This window comes from Podarcis pityusensis (genome assembly GCF_964106645.2).
Source record: "Podarcis pityusensis genome assembly, chromosome: 1".
NCBI lineage: Eukaryota > Metazoa > Chordata > Lepidosauria > Squamata > Lacertidae > Podarcis > Podarcis pityusensis.
The window spans coordinates 77,040,140-77,063,937 of record NC_138028.1 but is presented as its reverse complement, the minus strand read 5'-3'; the positions used below and the strand labels follow the sequence as shown (position 1 = coordinate 77,063,937).

Genomic DNA, 23,798 nt, shown 5'->3' with positions numbered 1-23,798 from the left:
ATGAATTTGAAAGCACAGTCTTATGCTGTCCTCGCTTTTTGAGATGAAAAATTGTCTTTAAAAATGAATCCCCCAAAAACTTAATTTTATTTTACATTTTGAAACTAGCAAGAAGCTGAGGGAGGGAGCAGTATAAAGTGCTATTAATGTCAAGATTTCCATTATAGATTTATCTGACATGTGGAAAGAAATGGGTGATGTGGTAGGCACAACTAATTTATTGAGAAAATAGAACAATGGGCTGTATCCAGAATAAGTTAGTTGAACTTAATGCCCACTGAAATCAATGAGGCTTAAGCCATGACAAACGTGTCCCATTGACCTCAACAAAGAGTGCAATCCTATGTGGAGCATGGTGTGTGTGCGCACACTCAAAGTGGCAGATCTACCACAAATCCCAGGTTCCTCTGACTTATGTCGGTTAGGGACAGGAGTTGTGTAAGGGGTACAAACATACCTATTTTTTGCCACACAGATTTTGGTTTTTTTAACCCCCCCCCCCCATTCTATTAGTTATGCCCACAAGGTTCTTCTCCATCAGTGGGGAGGCACCTCTGTTCCTTCCTAGCTCCCTTCAGCTGGCAAATCTAAATGGCTAGGATAGCACTACCCCCTAGTCATAACCCTACCCTATTCCGACAGTTCTGTCACAGCAAGACGTATGATAGCAGGACCACATCTGTGAAGTGTGTGTGGTACATATTGGTAATGTTACCTATCCACCATCCATGCATCATCATTTTGGAGGCACCATTTCCTCCCTTGGTGTCCTTGGTCCACTAGATTTTGGTAGCAAATTGAAAATTTACACCTCACTTGTTTCTCCATAAACCAGCCCTGAATGAGAGTTACACAAACAAAATTACTAGCAGTACCTGATCCATTGAACACTTGAAGTCAAGCATCTGCTAATAAAAATAATAATAATAAAAATAACATGGCTTTGCTTTAGAAATATTAACTGACATTTGGCTTTATTGCAGGCAGTGTTTCCTTGTAACCCTCACTACTGTGTAGCAATGGACTGCATAAATGCTGCCCCTGTGGAGCATTTTCAGGTTGTGCCCTGCAAATAATTCCTCATTTGACTGAGGATTATTTGCTGGGCATCAACTGTGAAATTGCTCCACAGCAGTTGTTGCCTAATCTGCTATTCTCCATTTAGTGGAGGTGGGCAAGCTACTTTGAGTGCCCTTGCTCCACCCGTATTAGGACTTTAAAAACAGACAGCTACTGAGAGTGCGGAGGTCAATTGTTCATTTGTTTTGGGGAAAGCTTTTTTTTTTTTTTAAAGGAGCAGCACAAGCTTTTGTCCTGCATCAAGGTTTGCTTAGGCATGGCAGGTTAATGGTTGGTAGCGGACTCTGCATGAGTCTGGTGGTTTATCCGCACAGAAGGCCTAATTCTTTTTATTACTCGCTTTCCCTTTCTTCCTTTATTAGTGATAAACATTATGTTCCGGTTTCTTCTGTAAAAATCAGCGCTGACAGGTTCTCCAAGTGTTGTTGGTTTTTTTTTAATGAGCCTTTTAAAACTGTAGACATCTTGCACATTGTTCACAGTGTAATGAGCTTGTTTTGCTTGCATGCCATTACACTCATACGCTTGCTTGCTATATTAGTACAAACACCCCTCAAGATGCTAGCCAATCTGCGTTCTACTGTAGCCCCCTTCACATAACTAAGGGGAAGTGGGGCATATCTCTAGCCCCAGACAGCATCACACAGCTTTTCTCTCCTGAGGTCCACACATTAAGCACTGGCGGCTGTGTAGGGAAACCTGAGTGCTGCCATAGACCTCTTTGTGAGCTGGAGCCCTCTGATATCAGGATTCCAGCCTATGTGGAAAGAAGTTTGCTCTTGTAGTCTGTCCCCAGCAGATGTCAATGGCTAACAAGCGACTGTTAGGACCAGGGAAGCAACAGGCCCATAGGAGCCAGAGCCAGCTATGTGATCCTGCTTCACCCTTATTCAGGTGGAGCTCTCTTCATTTGATTAGCATGTGAAGGGGGCTTGCAATTTGCCTCTTCCAAGACTGCTGCACACCTTTTTGATAAGTAGCTCCTGAGTACAAATAATCATGATTTTCCAGTGTATGTAATAGTACACTGAATGCACTACACATACATACAGTTGTGAAATATGATAACATATATGTATGAAATTTCAGTGTAGGAAATCCACAATGTGTAAAGTAAATACTATACTTGGATGCATAGTGGGCTTATTTTTGTTTTTGTTCTTTTGTTTTTAAGCTTCTGTCATTAGCCTCACAAATATACTTGTCATCTTGAAAACCTCTTTTCAACTTGAGCTGGGCTAATATTTTCAGCACAGCTTTTCTCAGCAATTTGGGATGAATAGAAACTGCCTGTGAAAGCAGAGGGGAGCCTGGGAAAATATCCACACACCCCTTTATTTCTAATGTTTCACACTTTCCCTGGTCCCATGAGGTTCATTTTAAAGCGGACACAAGGTGTGCTGGAACCAGCCCATCCTGCTGCAATTCCTGATGGAGCTGAGCAAGATGTCGATTAGACCATCCCATCAGCATTCTGGCCTGCCCTCAAGCAGGAAGGCCCAGTTACCTCTGGAAGTATTGACATGCAGCATAACTGGTAAGCCAGATCCTTTCCCCAAAACATTTTGGTGTATTCCCCCTACTCCCTTGAGAATTTCCCTTACCCCTTTAATGGGGGAGAACTGGAGAGAGAAATTAGGCTCAGGTGATGGTGGGATATGAAAAAGGACTCTCTAGCTAACCAGAGTGTATAGCTGATTGACTTGGGACCAGAACCCATTTAGGGGTTTTAAGGAGATACTTAGCACTTTGAATTGAGTGTGGGAATAGGCAGTAGCGTGAATACAGAAGAGGACTCACATGCTTCCAAAACCCAACTCCACTCAGAACTTTACTAGCTACATTTTGAAGTATCTGAAGTTTCTGGTCATTTTTGAAAGGCAGCCTGTTGCTTTTTAAAAGATGACGTGAGCCTCTTTGAGCTTGTGGAAAGGTAAAGTATATTATTCCACCCTTACTTCATTCAATCTCATGTTTTTAATGTAAGAGAGCAGAGGCAAATGAGTTTGAAATTAGTGACTCAAGGATTATTTTAAGTAAATAGAGAATATATTTGTTTTGGAAGTGAAGGTTGGAAGTTCTATGTTTGTTTATGTATGTACATTTGCCACACCTGTTTGCAAGCTTTGTTGGCATCCGTCTGTCGCAGGACACAATGGAAGAGTGTGCCTTTGTGGGTAAGGTCAGTATGTTAGATGGCTGCAGCGCCTGCTGTAGCTGTAGAGACCTATCCTATGCAGGAGAGACATGCTTTGTTGCAGTTGGGGCAGATGAAGGCATCCAGTTGTGCAGATGCACCATAGCATTTCTTCTCTCTACACTCCTCCCAGTGGTCGTTTCTCCTCTGGTCACTGCTATAGATACACAACTCAACTGCCTGTCTCCAGGCACTGCGGAGACAGTGCTTTAAGGGTGATCTTAAACATCATCTAAAAATGCTGAGACTATGGTGCATGATTTGCCACAGGAAAAGTTCAGGGCGGGAAAAGGAGTCTTTTTACATCCACCCATTCATACCTTTCTATCTTATTTCATCGTGAGTCACACTCCATTACTGTCCTAATGTTTCTATCAATAAATGATGGATTTGCCAATGGTGGTTTAAGTTTAAAATTACTTGTGAAAGCTTAATGAAGCCAGCAAATCAGGAATTATATTTCAAAGAAATTGCCTGTGACAGTTAAAAACTACAAGGCCAAAGTAATTTCAAGGGTGGCACTTTCTTCATCATCTCTCCTTTGCTGTTGGTTATGAATGGGGTAAGGGGGGGGCTCTGTAGAAATTGCTCTTAACCTTTGTAGAGGAATTTAAAATCACTTCTTGCCACCAGCCAGGAACTCTCTGGTACTCTGGATTTATTCTCAGCATGGTGGAATAGGCAGCTTTTTAACCTGAGAAAAATAAAGCTTGCATAGAGCATCTAGATAATAATGTCATCCTTCCATTTGTTAAACTTCCACCTGCTTTTATTGAGACAAGACAAAATGTTTGAGATTGGCTTTTAATGAGCCGGCTTGGGCCACAATTTTTCATGTTTATTATGTTTTTATTTGTTTTTGATCTGCTTACAAGTTAGTAAATGTTGCATTTTCTCTTTTTAAAAAATATTTTTAATTGGTTTTTCAAATAAGAAATTTTTGAAAAAAGATGCAACCCCCTTTAATAAACAGTTCCCACCCACCCATCTCCTCTGAGCCACAGATTCCTATGGGAAAACATAATTCCAGAGTTTCAAGTGTGAGTCTGGTGGATGCCACTGTAATTTATATTCTGTTGAGTGTTTGATAAAAGGGTACCACATCACTATAAAATGTTTTCTCAACAGCCACACAATTTCCTTTGCTGCAAATGGAAAAACCCCTTTCCCCCAATCTAATGGTGGTGATTGTTGCTTTTGTAAAAACAAAAAACCTCTGTTGCACATGTGGTTCATCCCATTTTAAGGCTAATATCCTTGCCTACCACTGCAGATCCCCCCCCCCACACACTTTGAGACTGGATCAAAGGTGTGTAGGGGGGACTTCTTCACCCTCTGTTCCAGAACATGGATTGCTTGGCCTGCTGTTTGTTGGAGCCCTCCCCAGTATAACAAGATGGGTCTTCTGAATTTTGACCATATTTCCCATTATTTTTGGCTATTAGGGTGTCCGGAAAACTTGTCTGCCCAATGTCAATATTCTATCCATCATGGAAGAATTCTACAAATTTTGAATTTTACTGGGGGCATATCTAAATATTCTTATCTGCCCTGAAAAGGGGTGGGTCACATATTCTATTAGATATTTCTTTTACTTCAGAAGACTTTATTTTATTTTATTTTGGCATGTTATACTGGCAAAGAATTATTTCTGTCACTAGCATGCTGGTGAAACTACTTTAGGAGAGGAATGGATTGCCCTTTTGAAGAGAGGGCAATCAAAAACAAATGAAAGCAAAGTAAGTGAGAAGTTATCCTGTCCAGCACAGCCCATGGAGTTGCCCCTAACCCCTTTATCATTCGTGAAAGATCTACCATTTTGTGGGAGTCTTTGCTCATTCTGGTGAATGATGAGACAACTCACCACTTGTGACAGAGGCCACTTCTGGGTAACCTTAATCATAATTGACAATGGCTTAGTTCGCCTGACTTGCCATCTAGATCCATTAAATGCAGTTTCTGTGGTGTGGTGTCTGAGCTTGTCTAGCAAGGAGCAACTCCTGAGAAAACATCTGGCTTCAGGTGAACATAAGGGTTTTAAAGTGAAATAGAACCCGTTTTCTTGTTTGTTTCCAATTAGTGTATGGACCTTTATTTCACCATTTCCTGAAATGGCAGAATGTGCTGCAACTTGTTTTAGCCATTGCTGCATTTGGCTTAGTGCAAAGTATGTTTTATCTACTCCCTCTCTCTCTCTCTCTCTCTCTCTCTCTCTCTCTCTCTCTGTATGTATAATCTCACTTTAGCAGTCAAATAATCCTAGGAACTGTAGTTTACCCCTCAGAGCTACAGTTCCTAGCACCCTTAAGAAATTACAGTTTCCATGATTCTGTGGGGGAAGTTATGTGCTTTAAGTGTGATTAAAATTGGTGATATGAATATGACTGCACTACATACAGCCTGTTCTGTTTATTTGTGAGCACTCTAGTTGGGGAAGCAGCTTCTTGCCCTGGGCCTTGTGAAAGATACAGGAAAAAACAGGCTAAGAAGTTTTGTGCTCAGTGGACTTGCCACTTGTTCAGATGGTTTCCTCTTCTTACTTGATGGCATGGAAAATAGCATTTATACTTAAGCAGAAATTGCAATTGTAAATTCATTCTTTGCCATTCTCTAGTAGTAAACCATCTACATATTTGGGGGCCTAACTGCCCCTAAAAAGGTACAATTCTAAAGGAAGACTAACCTGTGCAACCTCATGCACTGTGTTTTCCTACAGCATTCCCGTAGCAAGGAAATCAGTTGTTTAGTGCTGTTTCAGCCTCTCTACCATATATTTTTATGTTCCATTAAAAATGACATTGTGTGCTATGCATTATGCGTGGAATTCAACATCACTCTTCTAGATGTTCTGTCTGTGTATGTCACCAGAGGGAATGACTTCCCCTCCTCCCTCTTGCACTGTTCTGGGGGTTCCCCTGACTCCCCCCAAGCCAATTTGAGGTAGTTCATGGGAGGAGGAGAGAGGAAAGGCCCTGTTGCACAAGTAGATGTTTGTTGGTACTGGTTAGGTGAATCCTGCCATGTTTTTATGTTACTTTATTTTTGTAAATCACCCTGTGAGCATTTTTTTTATTTTGTGAGGGGCAGTTTGAAAATGTGCAATAAACAGACAAATAAATTGGGTTCGTTTGTAAATAAATTGGGCTAATGTAAGTGATAGGGGGCGTTAAAAATCCTGTACACCCAAAAAATAAGGTTCAAGTGAACACAGACATATATTCAAAATAATATGATATGAAGTTACATGTACAGATACATGTTTGTATCACTATCGGAGAATGTGAGTTTAAAAACAGATTAAGTAAGGTACTTCATTCTGTGAACATACGTAAAAAAAAAAAATCTCCTTCCTCCTCAGTGAATGTATTGCCTTTTTCATGTGTCTCAAGGTGATTTGCAAACATATAGAAGCAGCTGAAATAATTTTTAAAACAGCACAAAACAACAACAACTAAAGATGGATTTAAAAACAGTGCAAAATGAATACCTAAGGCAAAGAGACCTTTTCATCCAACAGGAGAAGCTTGGAATAGTGCTTATAAAGCAGGTATTAAGTTGCTGTTCTTGCAGCAGTTAAGATAAAAGCTTGTTAATATTTTAGCCCCGATTTGCCAAGTAAATCTCTAGGCAGTTTTGAGTTGAAAAATGCACAGGTAAGGTATCAAGGCCTAAGATAACTTCAATGGAAATGGCTAGTAAGCACCACTTTAGTTGCTTTGCATTGATGCAGTAGTTAAGGCAAGAGATAGTGGTTTTTCAGTTCTGATTTTTTCTTACTATAGGAAGGGCCAACCTCCAAGAGTGCATTACCAAAAGGAAGGTCAGGAAGGTACTGTCTCTCAGAGAGTGGAATCAAAAGGCAAGCCAAGTTACCTGCAGGAAAAAATAACCCTGAATGGTGAAAGGTAGAAAGGTCATTTCTAGAAAGTTTGGGAAGGCAACATATCCAAAGTGATGGCATCCAAAGATTTACCAGGGAATGAGTGCAGCTACAAGAAGTCAGGAATATAACAATTAGGAGAATGATACCCATTGGCTTTGTGTTTTATCATTAATAAAATGATTTGATTTACTTTCCTGTGACAGCATTCAAAGTTGAAATAGAGCTATATTCTACCAATAAAAATAATGATATAAATTTTCAAAACAATCAGTTATAAAATGAGCAATAGCAAAAATTTAACAAAACCACAAGACCAATATGTGGTTTCAGGACCATGGATAGTACTCACTCAGCTAAGTTATCTCAACAAGGTCTTGAGTACAGTCATACCTCAAGTTGAATGTGCTTCGGGTTGAGCGCGTTCGAGTTGCGCTCCGCGGCAACCTAGAAGTAACAGAGCACATTACATCAGGGTTTCGCTGCTCGCGCATGTGCAGATGCTCAAAATGATGTCACGCGCACGCACGGTAGCAGCAAACCGCGCACGCGCAGACACACCCTCGTGTCTTTTGTTCCATTCAGGATGCGAGCGGGGCTCCGGAACGGATCCCGTTCGCAGCCTGAGGTACCACTGTATACCGTGTTAGGCTGCATATGTGGTACCTCAGGTTACATACTCTTCAGGTTACAGACTCCACTAACCCAGAAATAGTGCTTCACGTTAAGAACTTTGCTTCAGGATAAGAACAGAAATCTTGCTCCGGCGGCGCGGCAGCAGCAGGAGGCCCCATTAGCTAAAGTGGTGCTTCAGGTTAAGAACAGTTTCAGGTTAAGAATGTACCTCTGGAACGAATTAATATACATTTGAAGCATATAACTATCATCGGAGCTGTAGTTTAAGGATTATGAGAATTGTAAATCTGTGAGTGGTAAACAACAGTTCCCAGGATTCTTTAGGGGAAACAATGTGCTTTAAATATATGAAGGCTACGTAATCTTTAACTGGAGGCCTTGCCCTTTGAGTGCCTCCTTCTTCTGCAGCTGTTGGTTCCTTCCAGGTAATGGAGTTCCCAGCTGTGGGGATTTTCCCTCAGGGGTTTCTTAAGCCCTCCAAGAGTCTGTGGGCCACCCATCAAAGTCTGATGGCAGAAATATCTCCTTGGGGCTCAGTAGAGGTTGAAGTGTCTGCAGATTCACTTGGGATTGGTTGGACTAAGGAGTGGGTCCTTCTCAGAGCTCCTGTTGCCACAGGACTCTGCCTCCGAGGAGTCCTGGGCCAGGAAAATGACCATTCCATGATCAACTGATTGTCAGGTGACAGTCCTATGTTTTTAATACTGTGATTGAATTGTGGTCTATTTGAAACCAACACTACTTTACTGAAGTGTTTTTTCCAAGCATAGGAGAGTTGAAAAAGTGTCATTAAGGTCCATGGAGTGGATATTTTCTGTTATCACTTCCCCTCCCACAGAGCCTTCATTAGGCCTTCCCTGACACCAGGAAGAGGCAGGAGTTGCAGATCACCCACCTGCCTGAGTGAGATGATAACCCATTCATACCCAGGAACAAAAACACCTGGTTCTGCAAAGCAGCACACATCAGGGTGTGTTGGGTGGGGGGCATTCTCGTTTATGTTCACCATGAACTCTGCAAAGTTATAACGGAACATCTAAGGCTGAGAGAGACATTTTTACACCATCATTGCTCCCACCCCCAATGCCTTTGTAAGTCGCTACTGCCTTTAAAAAAAATCATGCATTTATTATGTATTGATTTTTGCATATTATCAGTTGCCTTTGAACCCTATGATCAAGCAGCTAGGCAGAACTACAACTATTTTAATTAGTTAACACTTGCTAGGACAAGACAACAACAACAACAACAACAACACCTCCACAGAAGGAGGTGTGTTTTTTGGAGCTGTTACCAAAATCTAAATGTGCCTGTTTCTTGGTCTCTGCTTAAGCATGATGAAGTTTTATATGTAATATGTACCACAGATTCTCAGGTGTATAGCAGGACATTAGAACTACCCAGTTAAAATTGTCCTATGGATGAGTAAACAAATGAAGCTGTTGGAGAGAGAAGAGTCAAGCTCTCTTGAAATGCATCAAATTAGCAATCTGTTCCTGAGGTCTGGACAGACAGTTGCTCTTTTTTATTCTTCCATATACTTTGGCAGGGAAAGGAAGGGTCAGTCAGGATGTAGGCTGTGCTATGTCTGTGCCCTATGAAATATTCTGCAGATGGGTACTGCATGCGGTTTATGACCCCTGATTTTTATCTTTGTCCCCTTCTGCTTTCCTTAATTTTGAAATGAGGTTTGTAAACACTGTGCCATCTTTGCATGCTATGAATATGAACCCCAGCTTGTCTCCCAGCAGGATTCCTTGTGAAAGAGAGATCTGAACCTTAAGTCTATGACAAATGCTGACTTTGATAACTGATCTCGTGGGCTGTTTGTTTCATTGACATCCTGATAGAACTGCAAACAGAACTGGCATTTATTTGCCTTGGGGGTTGTCTTGTCTGCATTTTCTGGGCAGCACTCTGCTTCCCCTTTTGATGAGCTTTAGGCAAAGAAGGCAAGAGCTCTTAATTGGGCTAGCCCTTTAAGAGTGGTCCCATGGTATTTGCTTTTCTGAAATGGCATTGCTCCCACTGGGCCACTTTTGAGGGTCACTAACAGCTTGCTGCCTCTGATTGAAACTCAGTGGCTGCTCAAAGTGGCAGCGGAGCTTTTTTTTTTTTTAAGGGAAAATAAATACTAACTGAACTACAACTCTCTGCCTCCTCTCATCTGTCAGGCAAGCTGTCTCTGGATTTTAATTTTAATTTTAGAAATTCCACCTAGCCTTCAAAGATCACAAAAATCTTAAGTGGCCATTATCCCTCCACCCAACTTAAAGAAGTTGTTGGGCTGAATACCTCAGCCTGGCACTAATCAGAAATGAAACTTTAAATCACACTTTTAGTTTAATCAACAGGTGGTGGATATATTCACTATTTTCCAGTTTCAGGTCAGTCTTGTAGACAGCACAGTAGAAAATTTGAATAGTCTTTCCTCAACGTCCTTTGACTAACAAACATGGAATAACTCCATGAGCAAGAAGACTATGTTATATCCAGTTTGATAGATCCTTCTACATTTGGGTTTGGGTAAACTGGTCAGGGGTACCTTTACCTTTATACACTTATGCCACTAAAACTGCAAAGGAGGCAGCAATGACAATGCGCCCCACTCCCAGGTTTGCAGAGTCTAGGTGCAAGTACACAGTCAGGAGAGCGAAGCACTCTGCTCATGTTCAACACACACTTCCCATGTTCTACGGCTAGACCTGGCATTAAAACAAGTTATTGCATGCTAGTGAGTCTGGAAAGGAGAGGAAATGACATGTGTAGTTTTTATGTAGCCAGTGTTAGAAAACTGAGATATGAAAGCTAGGAGCTAAATGGCACCTTAATCCTTGGTTATGGGCGCAACAATGGAATATCTAGGCGTGTTTTTTTTTATAACAAGCATACAGAGCTGAAAATGAACTGCAGCTTAAATATTATGTTCATTTTTCACATGGTCTAGTCCTTCCCCTGCCAACCCCCCTAATATTCTTAGGAGGGTCTCTTCTCCAGTCTTCAGAGAGTAGCTGAAAGTGGGGAGACAGAAAAAGGTCTTCCTTTCCTTCCACTCTGCAGATTAATCTGAAATTTTAGGCGCAGTACTGTGCCCAAAGCCCAGAAATTGCTTGTGCTAATGAAACCCCCTGTCCCAAAAAGCACCTAGAACAATGGGAGTTTTGAACACTGTATGGAGCATAATGATCTCATAGTGTTTTCCAATTGCATTTTCAGTCCAAATGCAGATGTCAGCTTGAACAAGTTTGGTATGACTTAATTTCTCATACAATCCCGCACTTGAGTTGATTCCAGGTTAACATCATGGTCACATTGGGTTCCTATTGGGCTCCTATTTGGTTCTATCCTTCCTTAACTAGTGCTTTGTCAAGATGTGTGCAATATACCAAGCTAAATTAGGTAGTTAAGGAGCTACCATCTTGGTATTGTATCACATAATGTACCATTGTGTCCAGGGCTGAGAAACATTCCCAACAGCCACCATACAGTAGCCTTCACCATCCTGGTGCCCTCCAGACTTTATGGACTACAACTCTCAACAGGCCTAGCCAGTATGGCATGCTGACTGAGGCTGATGGGACTTGTAGTCCAAAACATCTGGCGGTCACTGGGTTGGTGAAGGTTGTGAAACAAGGTCAGCAGTATAGATTAGATTAGTAGTGTGGTGAAATCTTTGCTGAGAATAGTAATTCAGATAGAGGACTCAGACCTGCAAATTTCACCATCTTATTCTGATTATTTATTCATCACATTTATCACAAAGGTCTCAAGGTGACTTACAATAACACAAAGAAATAACAAAAACTGTATGCACTAGAGCATAATATAAACTGATCATACTCCAATTCCTAACAATTAACACACACTCCAGTTTCCCAGTGTGCATAATCACTATTAAAACATCAAACCAACAAAACCATAAAGCAGCAGAAGAGAATATTAACAATTAAGAAAACCATTTTTATTTTGACCACTGTAGTTTGCTGTTTTAGACTCAGCAGTAGGGTATTTTTGATTCTCAAATAGTATAATTTTTATCCCCAAGTTGTACAATTTTTGTATTAATACTCCCCCACCCCCTTTGCTTCTTTGTTAACTAAATGGATAATACAGGTAATTGACCCAAAGGTTATTCTCTTGAGATTGCTTCATCAAATGGCTCTGTGGGCATAAGGCCAATTCTTTCATCTCTACATAAACCAAAAGCTCTTCCTTTGCTGTCTGACAATTCCTGCCTGGGATTATATACACAGTGTTTCTGTTCTGCTCAATTTAAAATCATACAGTGGTCATTAGTTTTAACAATGGAAATGATGACTTTCCCTGTTGATCTGCTTCTGCCTCATGTAGCCTTTGTAAAAGCTAATTGGAATTCTATCTCTATTGACAAGTTCATCCCAGGTTGTGAGGGGTTCCTGTTCTTTGCTTTGACAAAGCAAGTTAATAACTGGCTGTTTATATGAAGGTGTGGCTGGCGCCCACAATATTTGACATAATATGATGTGCCAGTGCCAAGGGTGAACTGATTATTACAATCACAAAATCAGTCAGCATTAAAATGAATAGTAGACTGCCTTATTGTCCATATATGACATGTATTTTCTTCATGCTTGATTTCCACAATTTCCACCTGTTATGTACTGAAGTTCTCACCCTGGGCCAGCAGGGGGATACTGTAGATAGTTATGCAAATGAAGGATTGAAAAGTGACGTTCAGTGATTGGATAGTTTTGCATGCAAATGAAGGATTGAAAAGTGACGTTCAGTGATTGGATAGTTTTGCATGCAAATGAAGGATCGAAAAGTGACGTTCAGTGATTGGATAGTTTTAGAACGTTGCAACAGTTACAATTGTTCTGTAGCTCTATATAAGCAGGCTGACTGAGCTCCTCAGCTTAGTTCTGTTCCAGCTTACAAAATAAAGAGTTGCTTTGGAGAAATCGCTGTGTCGTCTGCTATGTCAACCCACAACTTAACACCACCCATGTGATCTTTTGTGAGTGGTGGAGCCGCTGCACAGCCGATCCTAGGATACCTGCAGGATTCAAAGGCTGCAGCCTTTAGGGTGATGTAGGGCCTATAAATGCTCAGTCACCTTAATAGTAACAACCCATTAGAACAGCAGCCTCTGTTCAGCAGCAGAACTGCTACATAATCAACAGTAGGCCAAGACCTGACTATGTGGTTTTTCTGTCCCATACGTGCATGTTATGTCATTTCCCATTGCAGCTTAAGATTTTGTATTGTCCTGCAAAATATGGTATTTTAGCAACCTATACCTTTGTCACACCTAATTATTATCTCAGCATCTTAAACTGCTGATTTACTCTTTCGCTCTTGATTTCTGTTTTTAAGCTTGGAAAGTAATGCCTTGATATTGCAAATGCTTTCTTCAACTCAGCAGCATGCCAGATCAGTTTGCTAGTCAATATGAAATGCTGCCAGCTTAAAAGATCTTCAGCAGATCAGACAGCAAGGTGCTTTATTTTGGGATGGTGGAAGGGAAGGGAAATAACTGAAACACAGAAAATATAAATGAAAAAGTACAGCCATGTATAATGATTTTATTTATACAGCATAAGACAAATTTCTGAAATTGAATGTTAATCTAAAACAGGGGTCAGCAAACTTTTTCAGCAGGGGGCCGGTCCACTGTCCCCCAGACCTTGTGGGGGGCCAGTTTATATTTTGAGGAGGGGGAATGAACGAATTCCTATGCCCCACAAATAACCCAGAGATGCATTTTAAATAAAAACACACCTTCTACTCATGTAAAAACACCAGGCAGGCCCCACAAATAACCCAGAGGTACATTTTAAATAAAAGGACACATTCTACTCATGTAAAAACATGCTGATTCCCGGACCATCAGGAATTTAGAAGGTGATTGGGCCACATGGGTAGTTTGCCTACCCATGATCTAAAACAATTCAGATCTGATCCCAAATTAGCCTCTCCCCTGGCAGGTGTGCCTTTGATATAGTTTCACATCCAGGACTTGGTGCAGCCTTTATCCTAAAATAAAGTCTCCGTGTAACGTTCACTTTCATGGCCAGTTCATGTACTGAATAATGTCCTAGCCCAGTATTAAGCTGTCCTCATCTAGTAGTACAATCAATCACATCTTTTCCCCAGGAGAAAGCGGGGCTCCTGCAAATGACCTTATAGATTAGGTGCTCTCTATTTACATTCAATTTCCAGCTCCGCACTATCTGTAGAGAATGATTATCAAGGCATGAAATTAGAAGTTTCACCCAGTGGGAAACAATTGGATATTTTGTCATTTCTTTACAGCTTCTTCTCCCTTGTTAGTGGGGAGGAGGGAAGCAATCATCAGAAAGGTCAGAAATATTTACTTACCAATATCAAGACACTGCCTAGGAGGCTTTCCTCAGTATGAAATAATTGCTGCTTGGGCTCTCAGTAATTGGGAGGGTGGGGGTGAAGAGAATGTGATGCACTAGAGAGCAGTGGGGCCTGAAATTAGAATTTCTGTCCACAGGTGGGAATCCATGGGAATGCTGCTGTTAAGCTCAGCATTATATACATATATATATATATTTAAAGAAATCAACCCATGCTCCTTCATCCAGACACTGTTGCTCAGTGCTGGACAGGAGTAATAATGACACTAAGGACATTGTTTCTAAAAATTAGGGATGGGTGTGTATTTAATAAAGAAATCCTTGTGATGCTGAGGTACAAAGAATCTGCTCATAGTGTCTAAATCTACATTTTAAGTTCCAGTGCTTTCTGGAAGCTGTCTTTCCACAGCTCCTCCCCCACAGGGAGGCAACAGTTCCACAGAGTCATGGCCTCCATGGCCTCCTCTGCCACAAAGCTGAAAAGTCTCTGCATTTTTCTCCACTCCAAGCTTTCATTTTATTATTTATTAACACACATGATTTATTTATTTGATTGTAAACACTTCAAGACTACTTCTTTTTTTTTAAGTGGGAAGCAATGTATTCATTTAATAGGGCTCACTAGGAGTCCACCAATGACCCCCTCCTGCTCCCAGAAGGCATTGTGTGGCAGCCACTGGCTGAAGAGCTCTTCTGTTAGATTTACATGCCCTCCAGATTCCATGGGTCACTCCTCTTTCCCATACCCAGGCCCAGAGTCCCCTGTAGGAATGACGACCAGGACCACAACACCTTCAACTACCATTCCTCTCAAATCACAGGAGGCAGCCAATATCATTGTTGGCTTCACAGCCCTTTTTATATCTTCCCTCCAATCCATAAAAACTGGCTGCAGCAGGCAGCATTATGTTTCCTCCAGAGTCCAAGCGCCTCCTATATCATTCTGCCTTTCCCCAGCTCTAAACACAGATAACACTACTTTCCTTCCACCCTGCTGCTGCTGTGAGGAATATATTGATGCAAATGGAGGTAGAAAGACTCCTACAGCACAAACGCTTCCTTGATGTCTTTCTTGGAACTGTTTCACCCCCCAGCAGCTACCTAAAATATTTCTTACTTTCTCAAATACAAGTCACTGGAGCTGTGTCAACATCATTCGCCTGACAAGATTCAAAAACTGTTGAGGTGGGGGGCTTATTATGCACCATTGTCTACACTGGATGGATGGATGGATGGATAGTTGGGAGTGGGAGAAGAAAGGACTACTCTGAATGTAAGCACATACTGTATCTGCCCAAACGAGAACACCTAAAAATGAGCCTCACACATATGAACTGATCTGCTGGAAAATAAGATACAAGGCATCTGGTTAATTTTAAATGGTTTTTTACTTTTTTTAAAAAAATGGCATGTTTCACAGTAGCTCAGATGCTCTTGTAACTAAACATTAGAATGATCTGTCATTGCTTATATGAGTTACATTACTATAATAAGGTAGCATTTTAAGCATTTTGTAATCTGCAGCATATTTATCTGTATCCCTGAGCTATGAAAGAGACTTTATCTCAGTTGCATGTACAGAATGTTTTGCTCTTCCCAAGGCTATTTTAACTTTTTCTATTGTATCTGGAAGCCGCCTTGAGTCTCGGTCTTTGGGAAAAGGGCAGGATATAGTATAAGTGTAACAACAACAACAACAACAACAACAACATGTATTTGCTAGAACTCTTGAGTATGCTTTGCAAAGTCAAATCAAGAATGGTGGTGTTTAAAGTAGTGATAATGGCTAATTATTCAGAATATTCAAGCTGGTAAACATTCATGACACAAAGTTGGTGTTATGAAATGCATGCTGCAACTTGCATTTACTGTTTTTAACCAGGTATTCTGAAAACTGGGCCACCCCTGGTGGTTAACCTGCTTCTGATCAGTCTGTGGCTGGTACACCTTCATGCCAGACATCATATAGTAACTGATAGCAACTATTTATTCAATGCAGTGAGAATAATCCATGCAATATATGCACATATTTGTTTGGGCTTTTTAGCACAGTGGGAAGGGGCTCAGCATGAAAAATCTGCTGTGCCTTGAGGGGTATTAATTAACCCATAAGCTTTTTTCCTGTCACTCAGGTTAACTTGTGTCCTGGGAAAAGGTGAAGATCTCCCAGATGTTGTCACCTGCTGCTACTGATTTCTATTTATACAAGTTGCACATTAGTGATTTTCTTACATGGTACAATGTTGAGCAGAAATGCATGGTTAAGCAATCTATTATGGTAAAATGAGAAAATGTGTTAAAGCACACCTGAGCTAACAAAATATTCCTCTGGATCCTTCAGGCATTTTACAAATGTTGACTTGGGGTTATTAAAAATTATTGATCTGAAACAGGGCATGAAGATTACATTAAGTAGGGCAACATCTGAATCCTAGTCAGAGGGATTATCATGCCGTGCAACTGTGTCAAATGGTTTGCAGAAAAGCAACCTTGGCATTTTGCATTTCATTAAGTTTTCTGCTTAGACACTTTTCTGCTTTTTTTAGTTTGGGCACTCCTATTCCATATTAATCTGCAGGTGAAATGTACGTTGATATAGCAGCCACCTATTATGAAGATCAGCATTTCCAAGCTGCCTTATTTCTAAGCTGGCATATCTTATTTACCTGTCAGATGCCTTCAGTTTCATGGCTGCCTTTTTTTGCACTCCTTCTCTTTATTTTTACTTCCACAGTTCATTTTTAAAAATGTATTTATTTTCCAAGTGGGGTGTACTTTGTTATCAATTAACTCCATTACTAAGGAAAACGAGTGCCCATTTACATTCACTGGTCACCCAGGGAACTCATTTTTATCCCCTTGGCTGTTCCTTCAGCACAGTTTTCTTCTCCCTTATTACATGATCCAAGCCAGTGAGGTATCAGATAGAGTGAGGATGGCAAATTTCCACGTAGCCTGTCAGATTTGGCTACATGGCACCAGCAAGCTGGTTCAGAGTGATGGGAAACACTTCCTGTGCTCGGTTCATGACAATGCCACCATAGGTAATTAGAATTGACTGCATAGTGTTGCTATATAGACATGCAAATGCAGAGGGCAGGATATATTTCCTTGACAGTTAGTTGGGTGACCATGGTTCATAGTGCTTCTCATGGGATCAAAATGTTTGTGAAAAGTGGCTCTGCATGTCGGCTCTGCCCTAAGCTCTTCATATAGAAATAACCATTTTTTATTAAGGTGAACTGCTATTGGAAATGTGATGTCTAAAATGCATCTATCCCGCTCTGCAATATTGATAATGTTCCACAATACTGAGCTATTCGACACACCCTTATTTTGAAACTTATTATACAATACAGAATGTGCTAAAAAAATGTAAGGAAGGAGGCATCTTTTCTACACCAGAGAAAGCAAGATCCTCATCAATAAATATTCTATATATAGCAAAATTATTAAGTAAAGAGGACTGAATGAATGGAAAAGGCCAGCATTGTTCCTTCAAAACTTCCTTGATACTAAAAAAGCCAGATCCATGGCTCAGAGAATCAGAGGAAAAGTCAGGATTTGGGCTAGGTGTTGAGGCCATTTTCACATCAGATGCACATTTGCCCAGATCCCACCTAGTTCTTTCTTTGCCACATTTTGCACACAAATCCCACCTTCAGTGCAATCATCACCATGGCTTTTCAAAGGAGTCTGCTTTAAAAGTGTCATTTTGGAGTTTTCAAGGTCTAGCATACTTACATGCAACCGTATGTGCTTCATTTCCAGATTGATAAGTATGCTCAGCGGGACCTGAAGAAAGGGCTTCATTTATATGGAACTGATGGAAATATTGGCCTAACTAATGCATGGAGCATCATACAAACAGATGTAAGCTTGCGTTGTTGTTCTTTTTGTCTGTTATCCATCTGCACACAATATATCCTTTTGGCTTTGAATTTCCAGCATAATGGGATTTCATATTGGTTTCTAAAAGTGTTCTTGGGACTGCTTCAGCCCTATAAATATGTGGCACTTATTAAGCATCATGACCCTGGTGCACAGGTACTTACCTATGAACCAGGACATGTAGCCTAATAGTCCTTCCACATCTGCATCAAAATTTACCTGCAGTGGATTTGTTAGCAGCTTTGGACTTACTTTCATCTGCTCTTCTTCATGCAGACAGACATGGGCAAATTGTCGAAAAGCGCCTATTTTTAGTAGCATGGGCAGGCAGTGAAAATTCATTAAAGGGGGTAGAACCAAGCCACTCCATCTCACGAGTGATTTTAATGCACAGGAGATGTCACATTTCCATTATAATTTTGGAACAGTAGTGGATACAATGGGAAATGAGCTCATCTGGTCTCTCTGGCAGTTTATATGGTAGAACCTTTTGATTTCTCCATTTTTCTCTTCTTTGCCTGAGGCACCTTTCCATATGTCAGGGAGCAAAGAAGGGAGAACATTTCCCTTATCTCTGTATTTGTTTAATATATTGTATACCGTGATGATGCACCACTACTCCCAGACCTTTTAAATGTAGAAATGAGTCACATCAATGTTGGTGGTGTGGACCTGGGGAGTTCAAGATATGAACTCCATCTTAGAACTTCTAGGCAAATTGTGAGCCAAGACCAAACCTCTCTGGAGCTTGGTATCAGTTTATTACTAGCTCAAACCTGGCTCTGGAACCAGCATCAGCCCTCCACAGTGTCATCTCTTATGTTCAAAAATATTTATTTATACTGTTCCTATATCAACTTTCAAGGTTGTTCACAGTAATAAAAATAATCAAAAACACAGCAAACCATATAAAACACAGTAAACGCAAAACGTACTGGGACAGGCATGACAGTGACAATAAAAGGGCTATTGCTGTGACCTTCATTAGATGGTAACAGCATTGAGGATACCAAGTGCTGTTGGATGGCCATCTGTCAGGTATTATAGTCATACCTTGAGTTGGTTGCGCTCCACGGCAACCCAGAAGTAACGGAGCGCGTTACTTCCAGGTTTCGCCGCTTGCGTATGCGCAGACGCTCAAAATGACGTCATGTGCATGCGCGGAAGCGGCAAAACACGACCTGCGCACGCGCAGACATGGCTTGCGTTCTATTTGGGATGCGAACGGGGCTCCGGAACGGATCCCGTTCGCATCCCGAGGTACCACTGTAGTGAGCTGGGATGCCTGCATTGCAGGAAGTTGGACTAGATGGCACTTGAGGTCCCTTCCAGTTCTACAGTTCTATGACTCTAAAACCCAATACATAAAATAAAACAATCTGAATGTGTTAATCCATAATAAAAATACTAAAATAGTATTTCAATCTGCACTGCAGTTTTTAGGCTGTCTGATGTGCTCTGTGCCTTCCCTTGATGTGAGTAATTGCTCCAGATTTACTGCAATTAATCACTGGGAATCCTTGTGTTTAAATATTCCTTTTGTACTCAACACAATAGGAGAGGTTTGTCATAATCCCAGTGGCTTGTTCTCTTTCTATCTTGAGTAGCTACATTGTCTGCCAAGATTCCTCTTATACATTTTCATGGATGTGCATTCCCAATCCTATATTGCTGTGACATATTGCTTTGCACAAATGGGAAATGCTATTAATTTTAGGAACTCTGGAAGAGCAAGGAACTAAAGGAGTTATTGCAGGGAGTATATATTAATCCAATTTCAAGAAAGGTAGTGCAAAAAAATCAATAACCTATTCAACATAGCCCATGGGGGCCAGAATAAGGAACCCCTTTAAAATATATGGTGGCTGTAATAAGACATTCAATTACTCAAGAAACTAATTCTGAAAACAAAAACAAGAGCCCAGTTTTGAAATACTGTAAATTATAATGGATTTCTCTGTTAGTGCAATAGACTTGATCCTTTACAAAGTAGTAAATAAACATCCACCTTAGAAGATTTTATCTGGAGGGATTTGAGAGGCAAGAAGGCACAGCAGCAAATCTCCCAATCACTAGGGACGAGAGACTATCATGAATCTGCTTAGCAGCACCACCACCACCCTTTTTCCCCTGTGTGGACAACATAGTTACAAATAATTTTGATCACACCTTTCCTTTTATTGTTCCACAAGATGGTACTGGGATACTTTGAAGTTCAAGTATCCAACCAAGCTTTTTTTTTAGTTCAGAATTGTCACATCCCAAGTAGTGATGAGTGTTCCCTTGCCTGCCACTAACTTCCAATGCTTTCAGAACAAGCTACAGTTATTTCCCCCCAAATGAGAAAATCACTCCCCTTACTCACACCCCGTTGTGGTTGCGAGTGAAGTGGGGTTCACTCCCTCCACTCCTCCATGAGCCTCTAAGGCCTCTCACCACGTCCTGCCCGTGAGCCTGCAGGTTTCATGGATGCAGCAAGTTAGATGAAAACTATTTTGAAGCCGCAGCAGGAATATCTCAGAATGGTGAATGAATTCAAGTGCCCGGGCTGCACAGTGCTGTAGGCTGTATTTCAGGTTTGCAGACTGGAGTGTGTGAGAGAAGCCTGAACTCCTCCAGCGAACATTTTGCCTGCTTAGCCAGAACTGTAAATTGCTCACCTTCACGAGGCACTAAAATGCTCATCCACATGCTGGGAAGGTACGATGGGAGAGATACAAATCAAAGTTTAGTACTCTGCTACTTGGAGAAAAGTTTGCTGGCTGCAATCTCAGCTCCCAGATCATGAATATCTCTATTACTAACTGTCAAAGACAATTTCAAGGCAGAGTATATGCAACTCTGAAGCCACTCATCTTTACAAAAATGGTTTCATTGCTGTAACCATTTCATTTGCTGTTCTTTATTTTTTTCTAGTGATAATAGCATACTTGAAAAATAATATCATTGCACTTTGGTGTGCTGGCAATCCAGTGTTTGATGACAATCCATTTGCTGAGTCATGGGTTTTTTATTATTAAATACCAAGCAGAAGAAATTAAGAAAAGAAATAGTTTTTCTGCTGGGTTTCCTCTACCACCACTATCACATTGACATAAATGTTAGTTCTTTCTCATTTTTCTTATGAAATGCAGAGATCTCAACCAATAACGCTTTCTTGGGCTTTCATTTATAACTAACATAGGGTTAACTTAGTGGTTCTGTGCAGTGTGGACTGGATTCTCCACCCTCTGGTGGGAATGTTTCCTCCCCTGAATCTCTAAGGCCAGTGAAAAGAGCAATTCAGAACTATTAGGATTCTGGCAGTGCTACTTATACAACTCCTGATGTAGGCAGGCTTCTTTTTCTTGCCCCCTTTTTTGCCGTGGTTGAACCCACCAACTATCTGATGAGGAGGTGCATTTCTGGAAGGAAATGGTTCTGTCACCCACCTGACCCCTGTGCTATGATCAGTGAGTGAGTGCCATGCTTTGATGTCACAGGGGACCTTGGGAAGACATGGGGACGCTTCTGGCTGCCACTAGCTTTAACTGCCATAGACTAGGTGTCTAAATGCTAGGGGGCCTTTGGGAGACCTTACAATTCTAAGGTCAATTACAAAAAAATTTAATAAGAAATTAAGAAAGTGCTGCAAGAGAATTGCACTGAATATTCTATGACGATGGGATACCTATTGAAGTCCATTGGTTCCCCATCTGATTTGCCAGTGTCCTTGTGGCTTCTAAGCCCTTGCATGTCCTCCTTGTCCAATGGGCTTTTCCCCTCTTTCTTTTTTTTTCAGTTCAGATGCTGTGGAGTGTCAAACTTCACTGACTGGTTTGAAGTGTACAATACCACACGAGTGCCAGATTCATGCTGCTTGGAATTCAGTGAAAACTGTGGTCTTCATTCCCCAGGGACCTGGTGGAAAGCTGTGAGTAGCTGTCAAAACTTAATTCTTATTTTAACCAAGCTGACCTAGAATTGTAAAAGGAAAAAGGGCTTGGGCTTGCATAGTTGCCAGATGCTATTGTTTCATGATCTAGCATGTGTCAAAAAGGCTGCAATGACACATTCACCATGAATTTGTATGATTATTTGACAAACAACAAAGAAAAGTCTTTGCTGACAAGATGTAAAATAAACAGCTCACCTTAAAGCACAAACAGAGAAAGAGCATGAGCTTAAGGCTAGAGCGTGTTGTTAGAGTAAGATCTAAGTGACCTTTGCAGAACAAGTTCTGGTGGTATAGTCAACACATGCAGGTTTCCATTATGGGTGTGAGCTAGCCTACAAAGGAAAACCCCCCCACAATATATTTTCTAGGAAATATTTCTGCAGGACCAGTGTATTATGGCACCCAACTAGGAGTACAAGTGGTTGACATGTCCCGGGTATAGATAAGAGTGTTGTATTTGGAAGGACAATGCCGAAAAACTTGCTGGGTGATCTTAAGCTAGTGTCTTCCCCAGTTTATGTCACAGGACTTTTCCAAGGATCCAAACTCATTAACTATTTATTTATGTGCTGGTTCAACAAATTCTACTATGCAACTGTTAGTGCCCATGTTTGATATACCAAAAGCAGAGCCAGGGGGTCACCAAATGTAATGTTATTTCTCTACTGTACAGTTGCTATGAAGCCAATAAAAGCTGCTCTATCAATGGAAATATTTTTGTTTGAGCAGTAATTGCCTTATAGTTGCCTTTGCACAACCCACCATTGTGCTTGTGCTTGAAGCAGAAAGGTGTACAGTTGAATTTAGAAATGTAGGTATTTGACTCACATTGGGTAAAGCGAGGGTTCAAAAGAACTTGCTCCTTATTACCGCATCTTGCACGCAGCATGCATCCATTTCTTCTTCAGATGTATAATGTTTGAACCCTTAACACCACACTTCATTGTAAGCGAGCCTCCTACCCCCGGGGTATTGCACTTCCAGTGAATGCTGAAATAGAGCAAACTGCATAATCTTGAAATGTCAGTCTTGTCATTGCTACTTGTGTCTTTTGACTCCCCACACACCAAAAATCCATGTTTCTCAGTAAATAAGCATTCTCATGGTCTTTATTCCCCCCCCCTCTCTTTTAAAGCCTTGTTATGAAACAGTGAAAATATGGCTCCAGGAAAACCTGTTAGCTGTGGGAATTTTTGGACTGTGTACAGCTTTGGTTCAGGTAAAATTTTAACTTATTGCTGGGGTGCTTTCTGTTGGTTCCTACATGCAAGGGCAGTGAAGGGTTTAAATGTCCCTCGGCTTTTCTTTCTCTCACAGAAGTATTAGTCCAATATTGACCGTCAGACCCATAATAGGAGGGCTCCTCCAGCAAAAACTGTACACATGTGTGAGAGAGAGAGACATGTCTCTCCAACTGCTGTCCTCCATTAAATTTGGAGGCCTATTTCGATGATTTTCCCTTTACTGCTGCAGTCATTTCCCCTTCCATCGCTTGGGGAACCCAATGTGTGGAAGGGGACTGCACCTCCCAGGTCTGTACTCAGCAGCTAACCATAGATCACAGGAACCTGGAAAGAGAGAATTTCCTTGTTAACAAGGCTGGCAGGGACTGTGATGTTGGCTGGGGACGCTGCCAGGAGACACAGTTCCCCTTCCGGGAGTAGGACTAATGCCTTACATCTCTTCAGGGCAGCCTTTAATCCTGCAGATTGCATGCAGTTAGTTTGCTTATCTTCTATTAACATGAATGATGTTTATGCTGCTTTTCCGGCATGAGCTCTAAAGCTCCCATTCATGTTAGTGGGGAGAATT

The 23,798-nt window shown here is 41.1% G+C and overlaps 1 protein-coding gene across 10 annotated transcripts in view; it reads left to right on the top strand.

The window, feature by feature from the left end:
* TSPAN4 (tetraspanin 4) overlaps positions 1–23,798 on the top strand; it is a 525,920-nt gene that overhangs the window by 495,667 nt on the left and 6,455 nt on the right. For all 10 annotated transcript variants that reach the window (XM_081011602.1, XM_081011606.1, XM_081011608.1 and 7 more), the window contains 3 exons: positions 17,930–18,031; positions 21,831–21,962; positions 23,122–23,205. In XM_081011602.1, coding sequence (XP_080867728.1) covers positions 17,930–18,031; positions 21,831–21,962; positions 23,122–23,205 — 318 coding nt within the window. The remainder of the gene's footprint in view (positions 1–17,929; positions 18,032–21,830; positions 21,963–23,121; positions 23,206–23,798) is intronic.